General features: G+C 42.4%; 1 protein-coding gene across 1 annotated transcript in view; it reads left to right on the forward strand.

Annotated features, from left to right (window-relative positions):
* The window catches only part of LOC124800063 (guanine nucleotide-binding protein-like 3 homolog), a 114471-nt gene extending 102225 nt beyond the window's left edge, over window positions 1–12246 (forward strand). Inside the window, 1 exon segment of the mRNA XM_047262966.1 lies at window positions 12067–12246. Within this exon segment, the coding sequence (XP_047118922.1) occupies window positions 12067–12155 (89 nt within the window). The 3' untranslated portion in view covers window positions 12156–12246.
* The last annotated feature ends 1059 nt before the right edge of the window (window positions 12247–13305 follow it).

The raw sequence follows: 13305 nt of genomic DNA on the forward strand, positions 1-13305 counted from the left end.
GCTCAACCTCAGAGTGGGCTTTGTTGTGACAATTCAACTGCTGACAATTTAGTCTCCCTGGATTGTGCTATTTGGTCAGCTTTTGCCTAGTGTCAACATCTTATTACTGTCTTCCTTGACTTGCATTGGATCTACGACACCACACAGCATCGCCACAAGCTCGCTACCCTCCATGTGTGGGGTCTCTGGGGCCAACTCCCAATTTTTATCCAGAACTTCCTATCTCAATGTGCTTTCTGGGTTTAGTTGGTGCTTCCTATAGTACTCCCCATATACAAGAGAATGGGGTCCCACAAGGCTCTGCATTGAGTGTGCCCCTTTTTGTAGTAGCTGTCAATGGACTAGCTGCAGCTGTGGGGTCTAGTGTCACTTTCCATGAATGCTGTGACAACTTTTGCATCTGCCATTGCTCATCAACTGTGGGTGTTGCTGAACGCTGACTACAGGGCCATATGAAAGGCTTCCGTTTTTCCAGCTCGCAGGGGCTCAGCATTGATTTGCTGGGTGTGGGCTTGGCGACCCTGGAGTTCCTGAGCTGGGGACTGGTAAGTGCCGCCAGTCCCCTGTCACTGTAAGCTCTGAGCATGCTTCAGCAACCACCAAGCGGTGCGTTGGTGGAACATTGTGTGTCTCAGGGAAGGGGGATCTTGGCTTGACTGTCTGGATCCCGAGGACAGTATGGATCTATATAAAAAAAGCCTCTCAATCTCAAGGTGTGCTGCGTGCTGCTGGGATGCATGGCTGTTGAGGTGGAACAGTCATTAGCGGGCGACCTCCGGAGAACCTGCTGCACCTCAGTTGTATAAGGCTTAGCCAGGCATGTTGGACTCTGTCTGAATGGCCCTTATTTCCCTAGCCGCTCATGTGACCGAGATAGAACCCTCGAAATCATCATCATCTTCTCCTTCCAGGAGAAAGGATGTACCGCCTGGGAGTATTCACACCCATTCATCCAAAAGAATGAGAGAGGCTAGTCCTCTTGATAATAAGAGTACTTCGGACTGCAGTAACTGGCCTCATGGAGTCGTGAATAACAATGTGTGCCTGGTGATACAGAGGAAGGAGGGGACATTTGAAAAAGGGTCCCCCTTTTATATCCATAAGGGTTTGGAAGGTCATGCTGGAACATTAAAATCTACGAAACGATTACGTAATGGCTCATTGTTGCTTGAAACTAACAGGTCAAAGCAGGTAGATCTTTTTAAGAAATCGCAGAAACTGGGTGACTGTGATATCATTGTTGAGATACACACCTCTCTCAACTCCAGTAAGGGCATTGTCACATGCCAAGATATCATGGACATGGACATAGCAGAACTGAAGCAAGAAATCCCAGGGAATGGTCTATTTGGAGCAATGAACGCATAGGAATAATGGAACTGGAAAGACTGCCACTTTCATTGTCACGTTCAATTCTCTGACACTGCCTGAACATCATATTGTGGGGTTCCTTCAACTTAAGGTTTGGCCTTACATTCCAAACCCTAAGCATTTCAGGCATACAACTATGAGTTGTGGAGGTGATGCGATCTGCGAGAACTGCGGAAAATCCGCTGATGACGCTGGGTCTTACAGCCTGTCTCTGGCGATCTGCATCAACTGCTCTGGGAACCACCCAGTCTGGAGTTAAGACTGCCCTGTTTTTGCTGAAGAATGTAAGATACAGGAGATAAAAGTGACCAAACGGATCCCCTATGCCGAAGCCAAAAAAGAGTATAAGGCAATGAGGACCCCCTGTCTTTGACACCTCATATTCTTCCATAGTGCAGAAACCCATTCCCAAGGTGGATGCTTTGACACAGACGACACCTAGTGTGCCTGTATCCACCACAAGCACATGTACGTGTCACGGGCAAAGCAGTCCAGGCAGATGCACCAGGAAAGACCACCAATAGTTATGCAGCGGCATCCAGAAGGTACAAGAAAAGCAGAGTGCCTCTCAATGCCCCCTTTCCCCCTCATCCTCGAAGGACAGGGAGCAGGGAAAGTCTCACAACGTTAAGGTCAAAGGCTGTCCCGAGTGCTGTCAGACATCATTCTTTCCCATCTGACTAATGAGCAGGACATCATGGAGTTAGATGCCTTGGCTCCAGGCAGCCGCTCCACTCCCCCTCGCTCTTCAAGTGCTTCAACTTATAATACTAGCCTGTCGTGACACAAACTAATGTTACCCTCTCAGAGGATTTATAATTTTGACCGTGCGTGTATGTCTAACAGATAAAGGTATCGGACAGTAATTTTGAATATGGTGAATTTAACAGAAAAACTAAACAGGCTTTAAACTTTGGAGTTTAATGAAAATAGTAAGTTTTGTATATGAATGAAACAATGAGTGGTCGCTAGCCCAATTAAGCACATGAATTTGGAAATACATATTTAAGAAAATTGAATATCAGTTGTTGAAGTGGCTTTCATTAAGATGCCCTTTGTATAGCACACTGCATACAAACAGACACGGGGCTATCTAAGCTGAGGGTAGCAGTAGTTACCAGTAATGCACAAACCAGTAATCACAGAAAGCAAAATTGTAGTCAACTCATAATAATAACAGCTACAATCACGATCGTTATGTGACTCAGTACTGAGATGTTACTGCAGGAAGCACCAAACTAAAGTTGGACATGGAGGGGCTTCTGACATAACTGACATGTAACAACCAGTAATTTAAAAAAATCACAATTACACTGTTTATACTTCCATTTATAGAAATGTATCAGATTTCCTTTGTAGCAATAATATTCCAGTTATGTTTCTAATATGAGAAGAATATGGTGGGGACCCATAAACTGATACTGTATCACTAGTCAAACTCTATAATTATTTCAGTAGCAAAATTTAATTCTTAGCTTCACTTGGAATAGTTTATGTTTTTACCCTTTTCAAGGCAAATTATTCAACACTGAGCTCAATTAACTTCAAAAATTTGTTAATGATAGCAATCAAAACTAAATTAAATTTCAAATGAGTATAACTTATTTGCCTTTTATCGTCACCTGTGAAGCAGGTTTTTTAGACAGTAACATTTATACAGTCTGGCACGGAATTTTTGCAAAACAAAACTTTGCAATAAGTTGAGAGTATTTTAGTAAAATTCTAACTAACTTCAACTTTTGCTAATCCTTGCACATTTGACAAACATGAATAAATCACTAGTTAATTTGAAACATGATACTTGGTTTTATAAACACCTAGAAGAGGACCCTGCAAAGGTTCATGATCAGGATGGAAGATATGGTTTTAAACACAGGTTTATAGCACTTGGATTATTATTAAAATCATTCACACAAATTAACTGGCCCATGCTCTGATACATATCTGTATGCATGAAGTCGGTGGAGCAGTGGGGAAGTTGTGGTGGCAAGCAACATGGCAGCTAATTGTACTCAAGGCCCTTGATGTTTGAATGCTCTATACAATTTCTTCTTGGCAATGGATTTTTAACATGTTAGAGCCATTCGTTATTGCCGAGAGTACCATGCAACAGCCAAATCCACATCCGAGGATAAATTCCTTGCAAAGCGGCTTCCAATTGCCTTCCTTGGCACTGTCGATGTGTACCATGCAACGGCTAGCCAGTGACTGTGTACCGTTCACGCCAAGTAGGTGTCCAGTTCAATCGCCAAAACCACCTTTTGCATTGCACCAAGCCACTTCCGTTGCGGAGGGACTTCCATACGTCTTTTACATATTACAAACACAAACGCCCTAAGCATGAACCAGCTTCCAATACACATTATTCATCTTATAAACTTACATATATTATAAAATTTCATTATTTTAAACATCATTTAGCTTTTTCCATATATACATTACAATACTTTAAATTTTCTGTCACAAATCAATGACCTTAATCAACAAAGAATACACACTTCGTAATTACAGATACACAGTTACATAATATAACCCTACTTCTAATCGATATAAGTGTTACAAACTCCCTGGCGCAAAGATAGGGGCAAATTATAACTACACTGATGACATGGCTTCCGTACTACAGTGGAACATGAATGGGTTCAGGACTCATGTGGAGGGACTGAAACTCCTAGCACAGGCACGTCCTTTGTGATTTTGTTTACAAGAAACACATTTTAAAGATACAGATTCCCTGGCTACAGGGATATACGTTATACTGCAAGTATATATCTATTGGTGGAAAGGACCAAGGGAGATGTCGCAGTGTTTGTCACTAATGCACACCACTCCTCTGCTCTTCTCTTGGTTACTGACTTGCAAGCAGTTGCAGTTCAAATTTATGTGTGTCAAAAGATCACTGTTTGCTCACTGTATTTACCTCCGCAAAATGCACTAGACTCTGAGTCTCTCATGGATCTCATCGCACAACTCCCGCGACCACTCCTCCTGGGAGCCTTCAATGCCCGTCATGTCCTGTGGGGCTTGAGCAATACCTGTATTTATTTATTTACACATCAAGTTCCATAGCACCAAATTGAGGAGCAGCTCTCCAAGATCATGTAATGTGTCAGTACATGAAATTATAACATAAAAGTAGTCACAGGTAACAATAAAATGTTTATGAAGCCAAAAGAAAAGTCAAGCCATAAGTTTCAGTAAACGCAGTCAACAATATAACATAAGAATCGGCTTAATTTTTCAAGGACCTTCTCAACAGAATAGAAGGATGACCCATGAGGAAACTCTTCAGTTTCAATTTGAAAGTGCTTGGATTACTGCTAAGATTTTTGAATTCTTGTGGCAGCTTATTGAAAATGGATGGAGCAGTATACTGCACACCTTTCTGCACAAGAGTTAATGAAGTCCGATCCAAATGCAGGTTGGATTTCTGCCGTTATTAACTGAGTGAAAGCTGCTAATTCTTGGGAATAAGCTGAAATTGTTAACAAGAAATGTCAGTAAAGAATATATATATATATTGAGAGACCAATGTCAAAATACCCAGACTAGTGAACAGGGGTCGACAAGAGGTTCTTGAATGTACATCGCTTATTGCTCTAACTGCCCATTTCTGGCTCAAAAATATGCTTTTAGAATGGGGAGAGTTACCCCAAAATATAATACCATATGACATAAGCGAATGAAAATAAGCGAAGTAGACCAATTTTTGTGTCGAATGATCACTTACTTCAGAAACCGTTTGAATAGTAAAAATGGCAGCATTAAGTCTTTGAACAAGGTCCTTAAAGTGGGCTTACCACGACAGTGTACTATCTACCTGAGCACTTAGAAATTTGAACTGTTCAATTTCACTAATCATATGCCCATTCTGTGAAATTAAAACATCGGGTTTTGTTGAATTATGTGTTAGAAACTGTAAAAACTGAGTCTTACTGTGATTTAATTTTAGTTTATTTTCTACAAGCTGTGAAATTATGTCATGAACTGCACTGTTCGAAACTGAGCCAATGTTGCACGCAATATCTTTTACTACTAAGCTAGTGTCATCAGCAAACAGAAATATTTTAAAGTTACCCATAATACTAGAGGGCATATCAGTTATATATATATATATATATATATATAGAACAGGAGTGGCCCCAACACTAATCACTGGGGCACCCCCCACCCCCCCAATTTGACTATACCCCACTCAGACCCCACATCACAGCCAGTCTCAACTCTGTGTATAATGACCTTTTGCTGTCTGTTTTTAAAATAAGAGGTGAACCAATTGTGAGCTACTCCCTGTATTCCGTAATGGTCCAACTTCTAGATCAATATTTTGTGATCAACACAATTAAACGTCTTAGTTAAACCAAAAAATATGCCTAGCATTCGGAACCTTTTGTTTAACCCATCCAGTACCTCAAAGGGAGAAGAGAATATAGCATTTTCAGTTGTTAAATTGCTTTTAAAGCTGAACTGTACATTTGATAGCAAATTATGTGGTACAAAATGATCAATTATCCCTACATAGACAGCCTTTTCAATAACTGTAGCAAACAATTATGGCATAGAAATAGGTCTAAAATTGTCTACAGTTTCCCTGTCTCCCTTTTATGAAGCAGCTTTACAACTGAGTACTTTAATCATTCAGGAAGCTGACCATTCCTAAAGACAAAATTACAAATATGGCTAAATACAGGCTAACATGTGCAGTACAGTACTTTAATATTCTGGTTGGCATTCCATCATATCCATGAGAATCCTTAGTCTTCAGTGATTTAATTAATGACTCAATTTCCCCCCTGTCAGTATCACAAAGGAGTATTTCAGACATCAGTCTCAGAAAGGCATTTTCCAAGAGAGTTATATGATTCCGAAACTAAATTTTTATTTAATTCACCAGCAATGCTCAGAAAATGCCCTTGGGGTTGGGTTTTGAAGGGCCTCTATGACATCTCATGAGCTGTGCATCCCCAACACAGAAACTCACTCACATTTCTCTGGATCATTCTCAGCCATGGACCTCTCTTTCTGTTCTCCCATCCTCACTGACTGTGTTCAGTGTGAAGCCATTGACAACCTTCATTCCAGTGACCACTTCTCAATCCATCTTCACCTACTAAATAGCTCACTACCTGAAGTTAAGCCCCCCAAAATGGATGGTGAGCAGTGCTAACTGGACGCGTTTCAGCCAACTGGCTATGTTTGAACACTGTGACAGCATCCAAGGATGGGTGGACCATATAACACGAGTGATCCATCGTGCCACTGACTTCTCCATCCCACAGTCCTCAGGTCGTCTTCGGAGGCAACCAGTACCTCGGTGGACAGATAAGTGCCGTTCCACAATCCGGAAAAGGTGTGCAGCTCTTTGACATTTTAAATACTGACCAACAGCAGACAGTCTTTAGAGTCGCGAGGACCAAGACTCAGTGCATCATTAGGGAAAGCAGGAAAAGGTCACGACAAGTGTTCCTGGACTCCATCAATCATTCCACTTCATCTATAAAAGTATGGGAAGCCATCTGGAGGATTTCTGGTAATTGCAACCATTTACCGATGGCAGCAGTGCTGAAACAGGGGTGCCTCCAAACACCACCCAGAGACATTGCTCAGACACTGGCTGAACATTTTGCACAAACTACTACCCATGCAAGCCAGGATCCAGCATTTTGTCGCTATCGTGCGACTGTAGAGAGGGAAAAGTAGGACTTCAGGTCCAACAGTTCTGAGGTCTACAAACTCTCCACTGACTGAGATTCATGACACTGCCCTCGGTCACGACCAATTCTGTTACTGCATGCTTCGACATTTGCCGGCGGCATCAAAGGAAATCCTGTTCGAATCTTTTAATCTAATATGGCAGACAGGCAACTTTCCCAACTTGTGGAGGGAGGCAATTCTGATCCCTCTTCTCAAACCAGGAAAGGACTGCATGTGTCCCAGTAGTTATCGGAGTATGGCCTTAACGAACTGTGCAGGAAAGCCCCTGAAGCGAATGGTTAACTGTCGTCTTGTCTATTTGTTAGAGACCAGGCAACTCCTTAGCCACTGTAAGTGTGGATTCTGAAGATTTCTGTCCACTATTGATAATCTGACCCTCCTAGAGACGGCTGTTCAGCAGGCTTTCCTCTGTAAGCATCTCTGTATCGGGAAATTCTTCGATGTAAGTAAGGCATCGATACTACTTGGAGACACTGTATTCTCACACAGTTGCATCAACGGGGCTCTCATGGCCTCCCCATCGTCATATGGTCCTTCCTGTCTCAGCGGTTTTTTAGGACCCGAGTTGGTGACACGCTGTCTGATCGATTTGAGCAGGAGAATGATGTCCAACAGGGCAGTGTTTCAAGTGTTACCCTCTTTGCCATAGCCATCAACATCATCAGATTTATGGTAAGGAGTCCTGTACAGTGCTCCTTATTGTAGATGATTTTGCTGTTTTCTGTTCCTCGTCCAGTGTTGCAACGGCGAGCAGTCAGTTGCAGTTTACAGTGCGGCAGTTAGAGGAGTGGGCTGCAAAGATGGTTTTTCAGTTTTCCGCAGATAAGTGTGTGTATTCATTTTAATCATTCCCATCGTGCTTTTAATTTGCCTGCCTTTAATATGGGGGACACAATCCTACATTTTAGAGACACAGTGTGGTTTCTGGGCCTCATTTTTGATTCTTGATTGTTGTGGTTACCATACCTGTGAGACCCAAAAGCCAGAACCCAAAAGGCACTGATCATCATCATCAAGTGCTTTAGCCACAGGTCTTGGTGAGTGGACAGGGTGCATCTCCTTCAGTTTTATTGGGCTTTTGTGCGTTCACGGCTGGACTATGGTTGCATGCTGTGTATGGGTCAGCAAGGCCCTCTTACTTGCGTGCCATTGACGCTGTCCATCATGAGGGGATTCGGCTGGCCACAGGCACTTATCAGACCAGTCCCATACCTAATATCTGTGCTGATGCAGGGGAACCACCATTTACCATCTGGCGCCAGCTCCTCAGGTGTGTCAGTTCCTTGCAACTCCAACTTCATCCGCACACCATACTGTTGCTCATCCATCTCTGGAATGCCTTTCTTCCAACTGTCCACGAGCCACAATGCCATCTGGGAGCCACGTGCAGCATGTGCTGGAGTCACTCGGTAGGGAGCCAGTACAACCCCAAACCCAGGGTTTTAACTGCCTGCTGCCCTGTTTACTGGAGAGGCCCAGAGCAATTTTAGATTTGGTGCTGTACAGGACAGCTAGTGCCCCTACTTTCATTTTTAATGCAATATTCTCTGACATTTTATCGTGAGTACCACGACCCTGTAGGTTTTTTAACAGATGGGTCTAAGCAGGGGGACTCTGTTGGTTGCCCTGTTGTTTTCCCGGATCGTGTCTTCAAGGTCAGACTGCCTTCAGAATTTACCATCTTAGACACAGAATTATAAGCGATCTTGCTAGCATTGGAGCAGATGAGACATTCTCCCAGTGTTAGATTTCTCTTCTGCTCAGATTCTCTGAGTGTCCTTTACTCTCTCCAACACTTGTACCCAGCAGATACAGTAACCCTGAATATCCAGGATGCCCCCCTCCACTACAATGACTGGGGAAGGAGGTGTCTTTCTGCTGGGTAACTGGGCACATTGGAATTTCGGGGAATGAAAGAGTGGATCGAGCAGCCAAGGAGGCGTGTCATGATCCTCTGGTATTTCAATGTGCTATTCCCCTGCATGCTATCACCTCGCTGTTGAGGTACAAAGTTAGGTGTTGATGGGAAGACAAGAGGCTTGCAGTGACCGATAACAACCTCCATGTCATCAAGCCCACAACACGGCCTTGGAGTACTTCCTTCCAACCACGTCAGCGGGATGTGGTCCTTCTTACTTGTCTTCACATAGGTCACAATCCTATGACATATGGATTCTTACTCTGGTGAGAGGACCCTCAAGTGTGTTGTGCTTGTGATGTGCAGATCACAGTGCGCCACATTTTATTTGCTGACCAGTGGACTGCGGTGGATCTGCTGTCTTATTTTATGTAATGATCAAATGAATGTGGTTAGGTTTTTAAAGTTTTGTGAATTGTCCAACATTTTTAACAAGATATTAGGGAGACGTTCTTAATGTGGCTCACCACCCAAGATTTTTGTAAGTGGTCAGCCAGTCACATTTCCCTGTGCTTTTCTTTTAGTTCATGTGTGTTTTAATTTCTTTATTAGCTCTCTTCCTTGCTAATTGTTTTTAGTACATGTGAGAGTGCATGTGATACAGAGTGACTGTTTGTTCATTTTGAGTGCATGCATGTACAACACTTTTAGTTCATCTCCACATTTGTTTCTTTTTATAAGTGTAAGGGCGCTGATGACCTCGCTGTTGGGTACCCATCAAATCAGAACTCTACCTCGAGGACCAAATACTTGATGTGGGAGAGTCTTATAACTTCTTGGGATTCATCTTCAGTGCCTGGTTGACATGGTTTCCCCATCTTTGCCAACTTAAGGAACCATGCTGATCGCATCTTAATACTCTTTGTGGTCTCAGTATACCAGCTGGGATGCAGACCACAGTAAACTTTTGCATATCTACAAAGCTCTGATCCTGTCAAATGTTGATTATAGGAGCCTGGCATATAACTCATTATCAGCTTCAGCATTGTGGATGCTGGACCCGATATACCACTGTGGGCTCCAACTTGCATCAGATGCCTTTCCGACCAGCCCTTTGAACAACCTTCTCGCAGGGACTGGTGTTCCTTCCCTATGTATCAGGTGCCAACAACTGCTGCTCAACCAAGCAATACAAGTTCGTTGCACCAGTGAGCATCCAAACTAGCGTGTCCTTTTTCCTGGTAGGAAGATCTACCTCACACAACAGAGGTCAAGGTCTGGAGTCTTGTTCACACCTGGTTTTCAGGGTATCAGCTCTGAACTCCATCCTTCCCCATTGTTGCCTCCTGTCAGGGAGAAATCGAGTGTGCTCCCATGTTGTGTACCCCATCCTCGGATCTGCCTGAATCTCACCATGAAGACTCGAGACACACTGATTTTTTGCTGCCTGTTCCTGGATATTGTTGACATATTTCCAAGCTCAGTTGTAGTATACACTGATGGCTCTATTGTCGACGAACAAACCAGTTTTGCCTACACACATGCAAGAGACAGTGAACTAAGCTCCCTGCCAAACAGATGCAGTGTATACACTGCAGAATTGTGACTGTTGGTCAAGCTCTCATATACCTTCGTTCTTGCACTGGCAAGTCATTCTTAATTGACAGTGAGTCCTTGAGTAGTCTTCAGGCTGTAGACCAGTGCGACCCTCGATGCCTGTTGGTTGCGACTATATAGGACCTCTTGTGTGATCTCCATCATGCTGGACAGTCAGTTGCCTTGATATGGACCCCTGTTATGTTGGAATCCCAGGAAATGAACGTGCTGACCGGTTGGCCTAGTATGCAACAAGGATGCTGACTTTGGAGGTTGAGATAGCAGAACAGAACCTGTGGTTGATTCTGTGCTAACAGTTATTTGAGGCTTGGAAAGCAGATTGGTTTACCCCGGTTTCTCTGAATAAACTGTGAATCATAAAAGAGACCATGACCACGAGACAGTCTTTCCTCTTTGCTTCTTGCAGGGAATTTATTGTCCTGTGTTGGCTTCTGGCCACACTTGAGTATCCAACACACTGTTGGTGTGGTCCACATCCTACTGGATCGCCCTAACTTGGCCTCCTTATGGCGAAATCTTAAACTTGCTGACACATTACCTCTGGTGCTAGTGAATGATGCCTAAATGGCAGATTGGGTTTTATATTTTACCCGTGAAAATGGTTTTTACTCTTCCCTGTGACTTAGGGCGTGTTAGCCTCATTGGCCAATTGAGGGATTGGAGGGGTGCCCCATTGCCTGCTCTGACCCGAGGGGCCCATGGCTGCCCTTGTTTGGTGGTCTGGCCTACCTCCTGCCATTTTAATTCTTGTTATTCTTTTACATCTGTCATTGGTCAACAGATTTTTCTTCATTGTTCTCCTTCCTGAGATTTTATGTTGTCCATGTAGCTAGTCTCCTTCTCAGATACCGAGGGTGTTTCCCCAGTCTCATATTGTGTTGCTGAGGCCTCCAGACGCTTTGTGGGTGGGGCAACTCTTGCACCTTACCTTCACCCTTTTACTCCTCTCTCACTTCTAGTTGCTTCTGTCTCTTGGCTTTCTTGATTCTCACGTAGAATCGAGTCCATTGGAATCTTTCTTTCATGTACTTCCTCTCTGGGGCCTATTCCCGGCTTGACACACAAAGGGTTAAGGGACCGATGTCCTCGTAGTTTGGTTCCTTTAATGCCATCCATCTTTGTATCTGTGTACCTGTTTTGATACGGGATCTTATGAAGGTATCCTGTTCTTTATAATGTCTGCTATAATTCTATATCTTCTCCTTTCCTTCTTAAAAGTGTGCTAAACGTTCAGTGTTTTGTACATTTTTCATGCCCACAGTCACAGTGTGTGCGATAATCATTATAAACTTTGATATGCTTAATTTGATCAGGGGGCCCATTTTTATTCACTCAAATTGAAGTGTAAAGGAACAGCTATGTTCGTGAGGCAGTCTTGTCACACATGTAAATCTAGTAACCACTGTTCAGTTTGACTTTCTCATGATGTGTAGTAATAATAAATTTGTTGATCTATGTATCTTTTGCTTTAATTTGAAATACATTGTACTTGTTTCTGTTCACAGAGCGTAAGGCAACTGGGCTGGCTGGAGATCTCGAAGGTATTAGCATTAGCCAAGGTGAAGCATACAGTTTTGAAAAAGATTTTGTGTAACACATGCGTCTAGTGCTAGCAACACATAGTGATGCTTTCTGGTACTTTTTTAACATGTATATTGTACTGTGAATAAACTGAAAGAACCTTACATTGATTCTTTAATTGCTACACAGTGGATGTAAGAGCAGAAAGTAACTGCTATTATTTTTGATAATTGAATAAATTTTTATTGTATTAGCTGTTACTCTGCACAGTATTTTAATATGTAACATCGAACCAAACAAGGATGAGGAGTTGGCTACAAATTGGAAACTGAGTACAACTGAATCTAGATAACATTATATAGCTTTTACATGTCTGGTTCATGGTTACAGTATTGCTGGTGTGTGCACCCATTTCTGAAATCCTTATCTCGGCACTGTCAGTTGCTTCCCTTCAGTCTTTCTGCATCTTCTCCACTTTCTTTTATATCTTTTCACAGAACACTACATTCACAGAAAACTTGGATTTGTTGAGAGCAGCACTCAGATATAAACAATCCATCAGTCTGAATGAATTTTATACTTAACCGTTTCCACTCTGATGTCATGCCCCATTTGACACAATTTTTCGTGGCTCTCACATGCTCCACTTTCGAATCTGACTGTACTAGGAATCAATGCCATCTAGAACACTGATCCCAAACTGTGTTTCGCAGAACATTGGTCTTCTGTGGGAAGTAAATAAGTGCTCCTTGAAAAACTATTAATAACATGGCAGATTTTAAGAATTCAATGTTTTGACATAACTATTTAGTTTTTAAACAGTTTCATTATGATTTCTTTGTTATTAGATATGATTTAAAACTGAAGTAATCACTGAATCAAACAAGGTTTTCTCATGTTTTAAATTTTATTGCCTTCAAAATAAATGAGGTGTTCTATCAAAATGCCAGGATTCTCAAAGCATTCCATCAGAGGAGAAGTTTGGGAGCCCCTGATTTAGAGAAGCCTATGTTAACTCGGTGTGGAACTGTAGCAGTTGTGTTGAGAGAAATGTAATTATTATATTCAACATAATAGACACGAAATTTTTTAGTTTTTCATGCACAATCCTTTCTGAGAAAGACATTGTAGAGCTTTTATAGGAATGTGTAAGTGAAAACAAGAGTCACAATGATATGAGGGTAAGTCAGTTATTATCCGCAATTGAGTTATTTTTTGTTTAT

This window comes from Schistocerca piceifrons, chromosome 1 (assembly GCF_021461385.2).
Source record: "Schistocerca piceifrons isolate TAMUIC-IGC-003096 chromosome 1, iqSchPice1.1, whole genome shotgun sequence".
In the NCBI taxonomy this organism is placed as follows: domain Eukaryota; kingdom Metazoa; phylum Arthropoda; class Insecta; order Orthoptera; family Acrididae; genus Schistocerca; species Schistocerca piceifrons.